A 17,510-nucleotide genomic window follows, 5' to 3' on the forward strand; every position below is an offset into this window, starting at 1 on the left:
CACTAAGAGGTCTCTACGGCGTTAAACACTGTCATCCCCCAGTGGCATGTGCGTCCTCACAAGTTGACATGGCTTCATTTAACCCACGTCCTGAGCCTTTTCCTCCATTAAGGACTTTTCCTCCATTATGTGTCGTTGTATCATGCTCTTTCAAATATGCAAACAATATTCTGTGATGCTTTCTGTAAATATTTGGCCCTCGTAAAACATTCTTGATTCTGTAGCTCAAATCCATGCAGACCTATCATTGGCTGGGTTGACCTTGCTTAGTCCGCTGTTACGTTGTCATGATGTAAACTAACACTGTCTGTATCCATTAACAGGCCTCTTCTTCCTATAGCGCCATTGTCAGTCCTAAACAAATTCTATGCTATTAGCTTTCAGATAAATAATATCCAAGTTTTCCAACTATGAAAAATTAGCTAACATTTCAGACCAGATAACTTTATGCTGTTTAAATTTTTAGGAAATGATATTATAAAGTTGAACTAATGTCAGAGTAAGAGCTGCTATTGGTCATTAAAAATCATGCAATGATATGTCCTTCTATTTTTGGAGTGTCCCAGATATGTAACATATGATTTCTATGGATAATGATATTTGCTAGCAAAAGAAAAAATGTTCTTTCATTGGTAAAGTAGGGAAAAAATGCACAAAATTCACTATCACCCCTAGTGTGTCGCAGCTGCAAACAAATTTAGCTGAAAAAACTAAGGTTTGAAGAAAAAGGTGCAAAAACACTTAAATACATAGACCATAGCCTTCATCAAATCAATACAGAAACAAACTAATTACAAAATGGTTTAAAATTGCTAAACAGAGGACAATGCTATCAGAAAAAGAGCTGTATAAAGGGCCACAATTAAACTTATGTTACAAATAAATGGTTAATAAATATCTTTAAACATAACCCAATAATTCTAACAAAGAGAGCAACAAATACCATAGTTCAAAAACCAAAATAGAAAATTGTATAGTAAGACAGTGTCTGGCAGCAAAAAGAATTAAAAAAAACAAAAGCCTTAAAATGGAAACAAAAATCTTAATAATATTATACCAAAAGCACTGTGGAGATAATGTCAAGGCTTATCCTGTTTTAATCAATAAGGGGAATAATTCAACATTTCTTACATGTAATATCAATACAATGTTTCATGTATATACCTAAAATGGTTAAAAGGTTATACCTAAAACAAAAAAAAATCACTTTTTGCATGATTTTTTTCAAACTATTAAGGAGCATTACTTGACAATTGTTAAAGACAGAGATATGGGCCTTGCTACACATACGCATTTTGTAACTGGTAACATGGGGTCAAATGACAATGTTTCCTATGTATATCATTAATGAATTTTAGGTCATGATATTGTACAGGTTTTTGCATCACTATTTCAAACTATCAAGGGGGATAACTCAACAATTATTAAATCCAGAGTAATGGGCCTTGCTACACATGTGTGTTTTGTATCAATTAAAAAGTGCACATAGATTCACTTTAATATAATGAATGGTTATAAAGTTGTGGCTGAAATAAAGTTTGTGCATGACTTTGTACAGAATATGAAGAGACACAACTAAACAATTTTTTAAAGCTCTAGTTATGGAGTTTTCTGTACATATGTGTATTTTATCTTACAACATGTGTACAAATTTTCATTTGAATATCTTACGCATTTTTTGAGAGTTGCTAAGGTAAAAGACTTTGCACAACCATATGATGACCACACCAAAGTTGTGACAATAATTGTATTTTTTTTTGTTTAATAAAACAGGCAGGGAAAATGTGGATACAACAGAATAAAAAAAAAACAATAGACAAGCTTTAATGTGGATGCAACAGAATGGTTTTTATGATCTTGAAGGAGTGAGTAATTGTTATTTTGGGGATCAGGTTCCTATGGTTATATCTTGAAGGACTGTGTGAATGGTTGTTGGGGGATCAGGTTTCTATGGACTTTTCTTTAATCTTAAATGTAATATTTGGGGGGTCGGGGACTGAAGGATTGAGAAATTTGTTTGTTAGTGGGCAGCAGATTCATAGGGTTATATCTCAAAGGACTGAGTAAACTGTTGTTGGAGTGGTCAGGTTCCTATGCTTTTTATGATCTTAAAGGACTGAGTAAAATGTTGTTGGGGGGAATCAGGTTTTTATGGTTATGATGATTTTTAAGAACTGAGTAAATTGTTGTTTCGGGGAAGTAGCTTCCTATGGTTTTAATGATCTTAAAAGACTCAGGGTAAATTGTTGTTTTGGGGATCAGGATCCTGTGGGGTTTTTTTATCTTGAAGGACTGAGTAAATTGTTGTTAGCAGGCATCATGTTCCTATGGTTATATCTTGAAGGACCCAGTTAATTGTACTTAGGCTTGAACCAGTTCCAATGGTTATTAGGGTATTGAGGGACTGAGTAAATTGTTGTTAGCAGGCATCATGTTCCTATGGTTATATCTTGAAGGACCCAGTTAATTGTACTTAGGTTTGAACCAGTTCCAATGGTTATTAGGGTATTGAGGGACTGAGTAAATTGTTGTTAGCAGGCATCAGAATTCTATGGTTATTTGGATCTTGAAGGACTGAGTAAATTGTTGTTGGCAGTTATCAGGCTCATTTGGTTATATCTGTGAAGGACTAAGTAAATTGTTGTTGGAGAGCATCAGGCTCTGGCTATAATCTTGAAGGTCTGAGTAAATTGCTGTGTAGGGAATCAGGTTTCCATGGTTATATCTTGAAGGACTGCATGAGTAAATTGCTGTTAGGGTGCATCATGTTCATGTGTTTATTATTTTGAAGGACAGACTAATACAGAGTAAATTGCATTTAATGAGCATCATGATCCGATGGCTTTCATAATCTTGAAGGACTGAGTAATAGTTGTTAGGGGGCATAAGGCTCATATGATTATGTCTTGAAGGCCCCAGTAAATTGTAGTTTGGGTGAACGGTTTCCTATGGTTATAATGGTATTGAAGGATTGAGTATATTATTGCTTGCAGGCATCAGGTTTCCATGGTCATTTGGATCTTGAAGGACTGAGTAAATGGTTGTTGGTTCATTTGGTTATATCTTTGAAGGACTAATTTAAGTGTTCTTTGGAGGGCATCAGGCTCTGGTTGTATCTTAAAGGACTGAGAAAATTGCTGTTTAGGGGATCAGGTTGATATGTTTATATCTTGAAGGAATGTGTAAATTGCATTTGGGAGGATCAAGTTCATAATTGGCAACTATAATATTGAAGGACTGAGTAAATTGTTATTGATGGGTTCAGGTTCCTATGATTATTATGATCTTGAAGGCCTGGGTAAATTGTTATTGATGGGTTCAGGTTCCTATGATTATTATGATCTTGAATGCCTGGGTAAATTGTTATTGATGGGTTCAGGTTCCTATGCTTATTATGATCTTGAAGGCCTGGGTAAATTGTTATTGATGGATTCAGGTTCCTATGATTATTATGATCTTGAAGGCCTGGGTAAATTGTTGTTTACAGGCATCAGGCTCCCACGGTTAAATATTGAAGGAATGAGTCCATTTTTGTTGGGACAATCAGGTTCCTGTATTTCATGATCTTGAACTGAGTAAATTGTTGTTCAAGGGGGATCAGGTTCCTATGGATTTTTATGACCTTGAAGGACCAAGTCTCGTATCATCATATCTTAAAGGACTGAGTAAATTGATATTAGGGGGCATCAAACTCCTATATCTTGACGAAATGAGTAAACTGCAGTTGGGGAGGATGGTTGCTATGGATATTATTGTCTTGAAAGTCTAATAAAATTGTTGCTTGTGGGTGTCGGGTTTCTATGGTTAATTATGAGGATCCTGAAGGACAGAGTAAATTGCTGTTTGGATGTGATCAGGCTCTGATTATATCTTGAAGGACTGAGTAAATTGCTGTTTGAGGGCATTGGTTCTTGTTATATATTGAAAGACTGAGTGAATTGATGTTATGGGGATCAGGTTCATATGGTTACATCTTGAAGGAATTAGTAAATTGGGGAATAAGGTTCCTATGGTTACTATGATCTTAAATGACTGAGTGATTTGTTGTTTGGGATCTGGTTTGTATGGTAATTAAATGATCTTGGAGGACTGAATTAATTGTTGCTGGGGGTTCAGGTTTCTATGGTTTTTATGATTTTCAAGGACTGTGTAAATTGTTTTTGGAGGGATCAGTTCTTATGGTTATATATTAAAGGATTGAGTAAATTCTTGTTGGGAGGATCAGGTTTCTATGGGTTCTTAAGGACCTTGAAGGACAGAGTAAAGAGTAAATTGTGTGTGTGGGGGGGGGGGGGGGCAAGTTCCTATGGTTATTATGATCTTGGGAGGATTGAGTTGTTTGGGGGATCAGGTTCCTATGTTTTTCATATTCTTGAAGTTTGGTGATCAGTGCTTTTATGTCAAGCCAAATTTAGAAAGGGAACACTTTAAAGACTTTTTGCCAATTCAAGGGTCATAACTCTAGAGTGACTGAGGCAACATGGCTGGTTATCCAACCTGCCCAAGATATTCTTCCCATGCAAATTCTGGCAATTGATTTGACAAGACCAATTTTAGGTAATTTATAAAATTAAAGGTTTACTCTTGAATGAGTCGGGCAAAATGGCTGGTATTGGCTGGTATTCAAACTTGTCTTGTCTGACCAAATTTGGTGGTGAATGGACAAAGGCTCCTAAATTGGTTCAAACATATTTGATTTAACATGTATAATTTAAGGTACATTTAGGAGGTGGAGTCTCCAAGAAGGGTGGTGGTGGTGGTGATGGTGGGTTGGAGGAGGGGGAGGAGGAGGAGGAGGGTGGTGGTGGCTTTAAGGAGGAGGAGGGTGGTGGTTGTCATGGTGGTGGGAGGAGGAGATTGGTGGTGGTGGTGATGGTGGTGGGAGGAGGAGGAGAAGGCGGATGATGGTAGTGGTGGTGGTGGTAAGATAGGGGGAGGAGGGTGGTGGTGGTGGTTGCGGAAGGAGGAGGAGGGTGTTGGTGGTGGTGGTGATGGTGGGTTGGAAGAGGAGGAGGAGGGTGGTGGTCAGTGGCTTTTAGAAGGTGGAGGGTGGTGGTTGTGGTCTTGGTGATGGTGGTAGTGGTTGGAGGAGGAGGAGATGGTGGAGGAGGAGGAGGAGGAGAGTGGCACAGTGAAAATAACATTTATTTGTTGTTGTTTTTTCACTCACATGACAGAGACACTTGTGGTTGCACTGTGATTATTTGATTATAATATTAAACATTATTTTTTAAGTACTATTTACTTACTTCTGTTTCACAAGTCAGAGCAAATGTTCATGTTGACCAGGGCTCTGTGCTCAGGAGTGATCCACATTGTTCCCATATTCATGTTGAGCAGATCATGTTAAGGATTCATGTTGACCAGATCATGTTGTGATTATGTGTCACCCTTGGTAACAACAGTTCTTCCAGACCCCTGAAATTGAATTATAAATGAATTTATAAACTGGTAAGTCCAATTCACATCTTCTCTCTTATTGTCTTTGATAAGATGGGGGCCTGTAACTTTACAATGAAGTCAAAAGTGTTTCATTTAAATTAATTATGATAATCAATATAACAAACAGTTCGCCTAGTTTGAATTTGTATCTGCTGGTTCATGATGACCTTCTCATGAGCAGAGTTCATGTTGATATCATTGTGTTGTTTTCTTCAGTTTATGTTGACAAGTTCATGTTAAGCAGTTAAGGTAGTGTCCTCACAGATCGAGAATTTGGGTACCCCCAAACCCCACTCCAGACACTTTAAACCTAGTCAAAAGGGTACAACCCCTCCGTAATGTTGAATCCTGACCACGCCCCTAACAACCTAAAAAATTGGATTTTCCAAAGCGTTTTGTTGAGTTAAGGTCATTCAATGTTCAGTGGTTCAAATTACATTCTTATATGCACTTTGATGAGGTATAAATATATTTACCTGTAAAAAATGTATCAAACCATTGATTGAGTCCTGAAAATGTGTTTTAAGCAACATGATTTAAAAAAGAAATCTGCACAAACCTCCAAGACCCTTCCCTATCTCCAAAATAAAAATTACCTTCCGGCGCCGGTGGTCAATTATCATGTCGATGTTCTTATTTTGTTTACTTATATATATTCTTTAGAATGCACGAGTATTTGGTTTTGAACTTAAAAATCTAACTAAGGTAAATAAAAATGTATCTTTATTGCAGCATTCATTCATTCATTCATTCGTTTCCAATTAGGAGTTTTACCTTTTGAGCAAAGACTTTCTTTAATTATTTAATTAAAACGTTATTTTATTTTTTATTTCTGCCACCATTCGGTTTGTTTACTTACGAAACAGCATAGTTCTGAATTTTATTTACCGAATCGATTGTTCGTCATATTGGTCGTCTCGTTCCGTTCGTCCTGAAGAAAACGTTTCGTCCTGTTGGGTCATCATCATCATCATCATTATCATCATCATCGTGCTTCATCATTAACCGAGTATCTTCTTTACCGAATATAAAACGGCCGAAAATTGCACACGCTCGAGCTCTAGTCTAAACTTCGGAGACGTACGTGTGGCCGAAGCAGAAACTTTTAAAGGTGATCCACAATGATCTGGTGTACTGTGCTAGCTTTACAGTTTTTTATAGAAAAAACATGCGCAAATTCGAACCGTTTTCCTTTTGTTACATTCTTTAGCCAAGAGAAAAGTTCGTTTAATGCCCCTACCAACAGTTGTAGAAATAATTTTAATTCAGTATAAGCGTCTGCTCGTACGATGAAACTAAAACAAAAGTTTATTTATCGCGTCTGTTTTGAAATTGCCACCATAAACTTTTATTTCAACTCAAAGGCGTTACTTATATCAACATGTTTATAATACCTAATTGGACCGAAATGCTAACTGGGTCGAAGTGGTCACTGGGCTGAATTGACAACAAGTGTGTCCATACAAGGGGTGGAAAACAATTGCTACGGAGGAAGCAGGTAGGATGCCTGGTCACTGGACCTTTTAAGTTACCATATATATAGAAGCATTTGTTTTATTTAAAACCGGGTATAAAGAAAAAAAATACAGTAAAGTTGGGAGGAAGCTGGTAGTTGGGAAAATACACAACTCCTAAAAGTGGAAATGTCATTCTTTTAATGAAATAACGAATTGATTTGTTCAAAAAAGTAAACAAACGAGAAAATGAATTACACACATAGGTGGTGAACAAAATAACACAAAGAAAAACATGCAAGATAAAATGATTACAAACATTGACGGGGAACAGCAAAACGCCATCAGTATAACAACAGTGTTACTGACAGAAGACACAACAAGCTAGTGAATGATTATGAATCAAGCCAGGGGGGCACACGTATTCCGAATCTGCAAGGGTTTAAGTGCGGTTTTGGAGCTTGATATGAAAGATGGCGGCGAAACCATGACGAAATGGGATTTTTAGAGCCTGTTTTTGCCTGGTAAGTAGTATAAAGTATATATTTCAAAAATATCATGACGCGCATTCGGCTCTACAATTACCATGCCTCACTCGGCTTCTTATTTCATGCGTCTAGGTTACGGAATTAAAAAGTTATTGAAGGAAAACCTTCGGCCAGTCTGTTGCTTACAAATGTGGGAAGCGAGAATTTGATACTTTTTAGGACGTTTAAGTTCCAAAAACACATATTTTTGCAATGGTTTCTGCTTTAACATTATTTAAATGTGGTATTTTAATTTCCTGACAATTCCTTTGCTGTACAAGAGCCTTCATGGTAATTTTTTTTGGTTAAACCACCTTAATGTGTGCTGAAAATAGTTCAACCACCTTTTGGCATCTGCACTGAAAGACACTTTAATAAATGAAAGCAAACTGTGTGACAAACGTTCCATAATATTATGACAAACTTTCCATTATATTATGCAGATTCGGAATACGTGTTCCCCCCTGCAAGCTATACAACAATATCAAGACAGGAAGAGGTGGTAATAAATAGTTGTTTCTCTTCGCTCCGATTCCTTAGCTAAACAAATCACTGCTGCGCGATGAAGTGATGTCAACGCGTCACGCTCAGATTACAATCAAGTGGATTTACAATATACTAATATAAGAGGCGACCAAACTATTTCATAAAATATTTTTAATCGTACCCGTCCTCAACCATCACCTATTCCGTAAATGGTAAGTGCTCGCCATATTCAAGTATGAATTCTGGTTTGAGGTTTATATGTGTGAAATTAGGATAATCCAACCTCTACCGTGTCCATTTTGTATTTGTCATTCGTTCTGTTTATGTAATCTTCATGTATGTATAATGTATGTATGGGGTGATATCTCATACTGGTTTTATTTCATATTTAAATTTAAATTCCATTCATCGATGGTTTTTACCTCCATCGTTCTGGACTTACTTTCTATATTTCCTAACGCCTTGCTTTCCTAAACGGCGCACTGCAATGTTTGACTGCTCTATATTAATTTATAATTTGTTCTTCGACGAACACATTGTTAATGAATTCGTATTTATATAGTCGTAATTCTGTAGCTCAGCCTTGTTTCATATATATACTGGACACATACAATATGCTGGAACCCTTATATGAGCGTCGTCTCTTACTTGTACTTCCTGAAGAAATGAAATGTTCAATATAATATAAAAAGATGTACGTGAAGTTAACGGCCTAGCGCCCTAGCGGCGTGAAGTTAGCGGCCTGGCTGCCTAGCGGCCAAGCGGCGTGAAGTTAGCGGTCTAGCGGCCTAGCGGCCTAGGGGCGTGAAGTTGGCGGCCTAGCGCATTTTTATGCGTTTTCTTTTAAAACAATGATAAATTAACTGTTTGAATGCACAAATTATCAATCTCAAGCAATTATCAACATTATTTCCAAAAAAATCGTTCAAGCAGTTCAGCGGCCTAGCGGCCTAGCGGCGTGAAGTTAGCGGCCTGGCGGCCTAGCGGCCTAGCGGCCTAAAATGGTATCCTATTTCAAAGCATGTATACATGTATACATGCATTTTCTTCTCTGAATAGAAAACAATTTATGGCCCCTGTGTTAATATATGAATAAATAACATTGATTTATCATTGTTTTCCAAACGAATAAATGCATGAACAATTGCTTTGAAATAGGGAAAAGTTAGGCCTCTAGGCTAGGCCGCTAGGCCGCTATAACTTCACGTACATTATAAACAGATTGTATTGAATAATAAAGAATGTAAACATATAAGAACACAAGTGGATAATATGATTATTTTGTGCAAATAAGTAACAATAACATCTTTTTTTATAATTCTCAACTCAAGAGATCAACCTAGGGACCGAATTGCTCGAATCGAATAGCACGACTGGCCAAAACTGCAGTCCAAAATCAGGTGACACACAGTGAGTAATGAAATTCTTGTGCTTCATTAAAAGAACATACAGTTAGCTTGAATTGCTAGGAGAACAATCTTTATTAGATGTTTTTATTGTAATCAGTTCTGGTACTACTTTGATTATTCAAATTCGCTAACGGCAATCCAATCAAAATACAGCATATGAATACATTACGTCAGTGAAACCCAGATGCGGCTTGAGAATGCAGATAGCGCGTTTATGACTATGAACTAGGCCCTAGTCCAAAAATGGCATGCAGCTTTTGATGCAAAAAAAAATAAACAGAAATATTTTGCACGTTATATTTATTCTACGGTTACTTTAGTGGATTATTTATGGTCTAGATTATGTTATTTGCAACATATATTGTATCAATACGTACACTACAAAAGTACTAACTAACGACCAAATATTATAAAATTTGCAATAAAACCTAAAACTAATTCGACAGTTCCGTTTCTTTTGTGGCTAGTTTGGATCGTAGGAATTTCATTCGAATTCCACTGGAATTGATAGGTTTATATTTGGAAATCATTAAAGTATAGTTTTGACCGAAAATCAAGGCATATTTAAATAACGTGGTAAAATATTGGCCACTATCTTGAAGGTATTTTTTCATCAAAGTTGTCGCGAGGCAATAAATCGGATTCCCGTATCAGAAGATCTAGGCTACCAAAATATGCAATTAAAATATACACCTCATTGCAACATTAGCTAAAACATTCGGAACTCATCGGCCATTTTTATCGAAAACAACCTCGGCTGTATATTCCTCAGTTGAAGTAGTTCGTAAATTTTTGAATTATATCAATAATTAAAAGTAGTGTTTTAGATTTATATTCATTGCTCTAAGTTTAAATTGATTGCCAGTGAAGTTTTTTATTGCAAACATAATTAAGATATTAACAGGAGTAAAGTCATAATGTTTAGCTGCTGAACAAAATTACTACGCGATCTACTTGCAGCGGACTTAAACGTACCACTTTTTTAGTATGTAAACCGTCCAAATACATCCGAGGTTGTTTTCGATAAAAATGGCTGAGGAGCTCCGAATGTAGCTAAAAAAACCTATTCGGATGCCGGACTTGAAGGCTATATCGCATTTCAAAATACAACTGTTTATTTAGGTTACAGCCTACTTATTAATTTCATTATGTTTTAATGTTTATAAGCAGACTCCAGACAACAAAAAGTTTCACGTATATGGCAATCATACTTTTCCTTAAAATTCAGTTCAAATTCAATTGATTTAAGCAATACAAAGGGTATGCATTGTCAATAGATGGACCTTATTCGACTCCATCACATCGTTAATTCTTTCGTAACGGCGTCGGCGGGAATCGTTGGTCTTTTGGGTGATCCTGCCGACTCGGGAAAGCCATCACTGTGTTTAACTTTTCAAAAGTGTCGTTATGCTTCTGTGATATATTCAAAACGTAGCGCATGTTTAGTGTAGTCGATTGGGCGTGGTCTTACGGGCATCAGGTATGCTATCGTGGCCTTCCATAGCAAATCGTTGATGATCGCAGTCGATCGTGACTTGAATTTTATGACGATTCGAATGTACAGGACTGTTCTACAATCCAAAACGATTTGTCTGGTGGCATATTACTATATGCATGTTATAGGTAGATAACCTGATAACGTTCGCGAATTGTTGTGAAAGATTATCACAACTCAGGTATTTACTTTCAAAAATAAACCGAATGGAAAATAGCATCAAGTAAGATGACCAATATATATTAGTGAAATTTGCATTTTGCATTTTGGTAGTCTAGAATATTACTAAAGAATCTAGTTTGATAGAATGTTCTGTATATACTAACAAGAATGAAGAATAACGTCTCAACATAGTATCACAATATTAAACCTATAATATAAACCAGATTTATTTGCACATCCTGTTCCAGGACACACCGAGAAAAACATTTTATTGGATGCATGTATTGAGCATACTACGCACATTTCCATTTTCCATTTTTAGGCTTATCTCGATAAATGTCACAAGGTCATGTCAAGGACAATCGCGATAACATGATAAGAAGTATTGGAGACTCAAACATTTACGACGTATATATTAGCTTATAAGTTATACAGCTTTGTAAATCAGCGATTATATGTGTAGCAACCGTAGTCGAGCAAAGTCGGGTATCAGCTAAATAACCCATGCATAACCCGATAAGCGCACATTTCAAAGTGTTTACAAGCGTTTACAAGTTTATGATTTGTGCTTTATTGCCGTACCAGAAGATGCAATACAGGAGTATACCGTGCAACTATTAGTGTCAAATAACGTATGCAAGATGGCTAATATTAACCGCGGTCTGTTAGTATCAACGTGCGGTTTACTTGTATTAAGTATAGGACTGCTTATAGCTTTAATAGTGGTGGCTACGTCTGACAACAAGGAGGTTGGAACCCCTGAAACACTGCCTGACCAGTGTGAGGTTGTTGATCATTCATTCACAGACACTGAGCCTAAAGTGCCAGGCGTATTCCATGATCTGACCAAAACTGAGATCGCTGGACTACAAAAGTACCTCTACGAGCAAAGTAACCTTGATCTTGTGCGACCGTCAAAAAGCAAGACTAATGCAAACTACGTGTTCGTTGCAGAATTACATCTTCCAAACAAATCCGAAGTACTCGCGCATCTTGACAACGGAACTCATCAGCCCATACGAGAAGCAAAGGTCATTATCATTCGTGGAAAAGCACCGGACCGCGAGATCAACGAACTCATAGTGGGACCTTTACCATCACCTTTAAACCACAGACCTTTGCCAGGAATCAACGCTTCTATACCATATTTCTACCGCCCAATGACGGAAGAAGATTATGGCTCGGTTATAAACAGTATTACCGATGAAGTAGAAGATGGCTTTGGAAATATTACCGAAAAATGTTTTGGGGCCCGTTTGAAGAATTGCGGAAATGAATGCTTGTCGTTTCTATATGCATCCTCTTTTTCGCCCGGATCGAGTGGCGTGGATCAGCGAAAGACATGGTATTGGCTAACATACGATATAGAATATTACACACTGCATCCAGTTGATTTCGCAATTTTGGCAGGCGTCAATGAAACTGGTGTCCACATAGACAAAGTTTGGTTTTCAGGCACACAGTTTAATTCTTTAGATGCCGCTTCTGTGGCTTACAAGAGCAATACATCAATTTGTCAACCTCAACGGAATTTTCCACCAAACAAGAGAACACTGTTTTCAACGTTAAACAAAAGGGGGGACGCACCGGCAGCCGCAAAAAAACGAGGCCCCAAAATGGTAGAACCAGACGGCAAACGATACACAGTTAACGGACGTCACGTGGAGTACATGAAATGGGCCTTTGATTTCCGGATGTCAACAGCATACGGTCCCCAAGTATATGACGTGCGGTTTGACGGGGAACGAATTGTATATGAGATGGGCCTGCAAGAAGTTTCTGTTTTCTATTCCGGTCACAGCCCTCAACAAAGATTCTCAGACTACATGGACTCTGCTGAACTTATCGGACCCGCTGCACAGGGCCTTATTCCCGGTGTTGACTGCCCGGATCATGCCACATTTTTCGACACTATGCATGTCACCGAGAGTTCGGAAACACCGGACGTCATAAGGAACGTGTTTTGTTTGTTTGAACTTAACACGGGCGAACCACTAAGACGGCATTTCTCCTATTTTGATTCCGAAGGACGATTTTTCGAAGGAATGGAAAATAATATCTTAGTCTTAAGAACTGTCGTTACAGTTGTAAATTACGATTATGTATTTGACTTTCGGTTCTTTCAAAACGGAGTTATTGAAACAAAAGGCATTTCTACAGGATACGTTCTCGGAAACGCTTTCACGGAAATGGAGAAAAAGTACGGTTTCAGGATTCAAGAATTCATAACGGCTAATTATCATACACATCTTTTCAATTTTAAAGTTGATTTAGATGTCAAAGGGACAACAAACCGATATGAAGTAGTGCATATTGACGTAGAAACGGAGCCAAACGAATTTTCCTTCGTTCCGGGTGCAACGTACAGCCAAGGAAAACTCAGACGAGAGGTGAAATTGGACGAAACCTCTGCTGCATATAAGTTTGATTTTGAGAAACCAAAGTATCATATTTTCTACAATGATGCCCATAAGGATAAGTATGGAAACCAGAGAGCATACAGGTAATATATATCTAAATTTAAGTTGCTTCAGTCATTTTTATAATTGAAGTACATATCTAAATACATTAATGTTTTAAGTGTTATGTACATACATTTAATACTTATAATGATGCTTTGAGAATCGGCAGATTAAAAACAAGAGGCCCATGAGGGCCTGTGCTCTACTGGCATGGCTATTGTGTGTCATTTTCAAACCAGATCATGTATGTATGGGTAATAGGCAACAAACATATAGTACACTTGGAACGTTTTGTGTTTGGGTAAGCCGAAAACGGTTGTAAGCTAATTAGTTTCATTACTATTTTAATATGTGATAATGACAGTAGTTCATATTCAAATTATGTACATACTAGTTACAACACACATTCAAAGAGAACCACACGTTTTAAAGAGATGCAAACATTAGTTTTCCAGGTAAAACATATAGAAACACTTATTTTTTATCATTATTTTACTCAATGATACCGAATTTGCAGGAAAAAAATACAATTGAAGTATAAAAAATATTTTGGTTTTAGTGTGTTGCGAACCGACGCCGATTAACTCAAGGAAACATTTGAAAACCGACGCCTACTGGTCCACAAGGACATATACAACAGTCCATGGTATTTCTATGATAACATCATGTGAAATTTTTCAATCAACCAATCATGCTACATCGAAACGCTGATTATCCAAAATAAGAAAGTAGGTCAAAAGGTTACAATCAAGAGAATCGCAGCACAACATTGATATTTGTTATCAAAACTGTACACATGGTCCAAATTTCATGTAGCTTTAAAAATAAGAATGAAGGTCAAAAGTGGTGGGGCCAGCTTTGCCCCCAGGGGCATAATTTCAACTGTCTTGGTAGAGGGTCATCATATGATGCTCCACACAAAATATCAAAGGTATTAGCACCCCAGGGGCATAATTTGAACCATCTTGGACCAGTAAATGGTGCCTTATTCAAAATAGCAAGGGTCTGTGCCTAGCGGTTTCAGACAAAAATATTTTCAAACATTTCCCTATATATATATATAAGTATATCAAAACTTTGAACCCCGGGGCGTGGTCAGTAATGACCCCAGGGGTATAATTTAAACAAACGTTCACAAGCAATTGTGTTCAGATGGATGCACGAACAACAGACACTTCCGGTCTTTGGCCAATAGAGCTAATCAAAGCGTGAAGGCGCTGAAAGACTATCTGCAGGCAAATATGTGAGAGTTGCAAATTTTATTTGAACAATTGGAATTGGTGAAGGGCATATGGATAAAAGTGAAATCTGTGCCGAGGGTCAAGAGAGCTTGTGCCCAGATTGGGCGAGGAAACAAGCATATCTATATCTATTTTATGGCGTCTGGTGTCATTTTGAATATGTAAACGTCACTTGTTCACTTGTTAAACGTCGTAAACCCCCACCCCCATCCCCATGTATTTCATGTTACAATGTGTTCCCTTTTCAGTCGTTTCTAAAGGTTTTTCGTTGCTTTGATTAGATATGATATGAAAGTATAATAAATCATATATACCATTTCCTTTTATGAACATACACGTTTTGTTTAAGGAAATCATTTGTTTAAAACCAACTTCAGCAATAATGCACAGCTTATCACTTCAGTCGACGTATCCCCCATCACCATGTATTTGAAGTTATAATGCATGCCCCTTTCAATCGCTTCTAAAGGGTTTTCGGTGTTTTGATTAGATATCATACGTTAGACAAGTTTTATGAACATACACGTTTTAATTGTTTAAGGAAAAAGATTTTATTTTACGAACAACTTAAGCAATAATTCCTTTCAAAAAGCAGAGCTTATCAGATGGTCGTTTTCCAGCGGTGAGGACAAACATGTGGTCAGTTAATGTATGTAGAAACTATGTTTAGAATATCGGTCATTTAATGTATTTGAAAGTATTTTTATATTTTCGGAACTTGTCTGTTTAAGAATGAGAATATGATTGTGCTTTTTAAAGCTTATTGATAAATTTAATGTTATTTATGTTGTATGTAAGTATCTGTGTAGAAATAGTACTAGTGCTGTTATGAATGCTTCGTACTCTTTGGATGTTTTACAGGTTTAATCTGAACTACTTTTCTTCACCAAACGTGTGCATGACTCACTGTCGTATCAGGGCCTGCGTGCTTATATAAATTGAAAGCCTAATGTCTAAATCTATGCCAAGAATACACCGGAACGAAGCTTTTATGCTAAAAAAATGAAAACATCTCATTAGAAATATAAACGGCTAAAATCAAAGAATGAATAGTATCTTGTTATTATGTAGCAGGTAAATTATAGTATTTGAAGCATTAGCAACGCGAAACCTGAGATACAACTATTTTGACACTCAGACAATCATTTTTGTTTCTTATCTCTTAAAAGTAAAATAAAAAATGCACCATTACAAATAAGCGTGCTTCAGGGTCACGTCATGTTATAATAACAAACCCTGCAGGCGATGGGACACTTGCGGTCGGTAATAATTTCTGGAACATCATGGGCTAAACTCAAAGTGAATATCATTATGTTACCTTCCAACCAGAGCCTCCGTTATTTTGATCCACATTAATCTGATAAATATAGCAATCTAAAAATAATTATATTCTGCTAAAAATAAAACGCCGGGATACAGAATTACAGCGCGGAAATAGCCGAACAAGCAAAAACTCATACTCGGACTGTAATACAACCAATCTATTTTTATGGTTTCGACGTCATTCTGCAACTAAACATAGAGCGCATTGAGACAAAAAAAATGGGTTAAAACGACATGAATAGAAGTAGTTCTTTGGAGTTTGCGGTCTTAAGACTACCTTTGCGCATGCGCAGATAGTCTAAAAATGAATCAACCTCAACTGTAATTTTTATCCCGTTTTAGCAAAAGCAAGGGGGAGTACAACCTAAAACTAACTTCACAATCAAAAAACAAGTTGTCTCCCTTTAATTCTAGGTCTTTGAAAGGAACCGAGCTCTGATGGATAATCTAAATACTGTACAAGTTTCATCGATATATATTCAAAACTGAAGACTGTATCGTGTTTACAAGCAATTGTTTACAGACGCATAGACGCACGCACGGACGCACTTACGACGTACACATTACCATAGCATAAGCTCTTCTGGCCTTTGGCCAGTAGAGCTAAAAACACACAAAGAACAAACAATCTATCACATTTGATTCAATGTTCTATGTATTTTTTTCTTTTACAATCATGTCTCTCCTTTCCCAGGTTATTACATAAGGGCATGGTGAAGCAGATCATCCCGGCGGGGCATAACAAGGAGCCGGCCATCAATTGGGCCCGCTACCAATTCGCGGTGACACGCCAGAAGGATCACGAGGCCCACAGCAGTTCGATGTATTCCATGTTCGATATCAACGATCAAGTGGTCAACTTTGAGTCGTACATCAACGATAACGAGACCATTATAGACCAGGTATGTTGTGTAACCTTTCTAACCGAATCGGGGTGATATACTTCTGCTAGTTTGTAATTATTACTTTTAGCGTTAGTTGATGCTAATCCATATACGTTGCGACTCCTTTTAGGATTTGGTATTATGGATAACATCTGGAGTGCACCACATACCACACAAAGAAGATTTACCGGTCACCACTACGCCAGGGATGGGCCTAAGCTTCTACCTGCAACCCTTCAACTACTTCGACGAAGACCCGTCCATGTATTCACCGAACGCTATTAGAATGGAACCACGAGATGGCGCTGTATTCGTAGAACGTTATGACGAACTAACAGAAACAGAAATGAAATGCGTCCCAGAGAAGACTAACTATCTGGAGAAAATAGAATCTGACACGTCGCTCATCTTTGAAAGCGTAGATGACTGAATGTTATTGCATGTAGTTGCATTTTGGTAGTCTAGAATATTACTAAAGAATCTAGTTTGATAGAATGTTCTGTATATACTAACAAGAATGAAGAATAACGTCTCAACATAGTATCACAATATTAAACATATAATATAAACCAGATTTATTTGCACATCCTGTTCCAGGACACACCGAGAAAAACATTTTATTGGA

General features: G+C 37.2%; 1 protein-coding gene across 1 annotated transcript; it reads left to right on the plus strand.

Moving 5' to 3' along the window:
• Nucleotides 1-10,920: 10,920 nt before the first annotated feature.
• Nucleotides 10,921-17,436, plus strand: LOC128231785 (putative amine oxidase [copper-containing]). The gene is made up of 4 exons (XM_052944980.1): nucleotides 10,921-11,036; nucleotides 11,298-13,478; nucleotides 16,696-16,903; nucleotides 17,016-17,436. The coding sequence occupies exons 2-4, from the start codon at nucleotides 11,617-11,619 to the stop codon at nucleotides 17,313-17,315; spliced, it is 2,370 nt and encodes a 789-aa protein (XP_052800940.1). The 5' UTR covers nucleotides 10,921-11,036; nucleotides 11,298-11,616; the 3' UTR covers nucleotides 17,316-17,436.
• The last annotated feature ends 74 nt before the right edge of the window (nucleotides 17,437-17,510 follow it).

The sequence above is a fragment of the Mya arenaria genome, chromosome 4 (assembly GCF_026914265.1).
Source record: "Mya arenaria isolate MELC-2E11 chromosome 4, ASM2691426v1".
Classification (NCBI taxonomy): Eukaryota; Metazoa; Mollusca; class Bivalvia; order Myida; family Myidae; genus Mya; species Mya arenaria.

Bases quoted from the DNA above. Each gene is read 5' to 3' on its own strand.
- LOC128231785 (XM_052944980.1), top strand. From the start codon at position 11,617: ATGGCTAATATTAACCGCGGTCTGTTAGTATCAACGTGCGGTTTACTT. The intron at 13,479-16,695 runs GTAATATATATC...CTCCTTTCCCAG, and splicing joins GGAAACCAGAGAGCATACAG to GTTATTACATAAGGGCATGG. The intron at 16,904-17,015 runs GTATGTTGTGTA...GACTCCTTTTAG, and splicing joins ACGAGACCATTATAGACCAG to GATTTGGTATTATGGATAAC.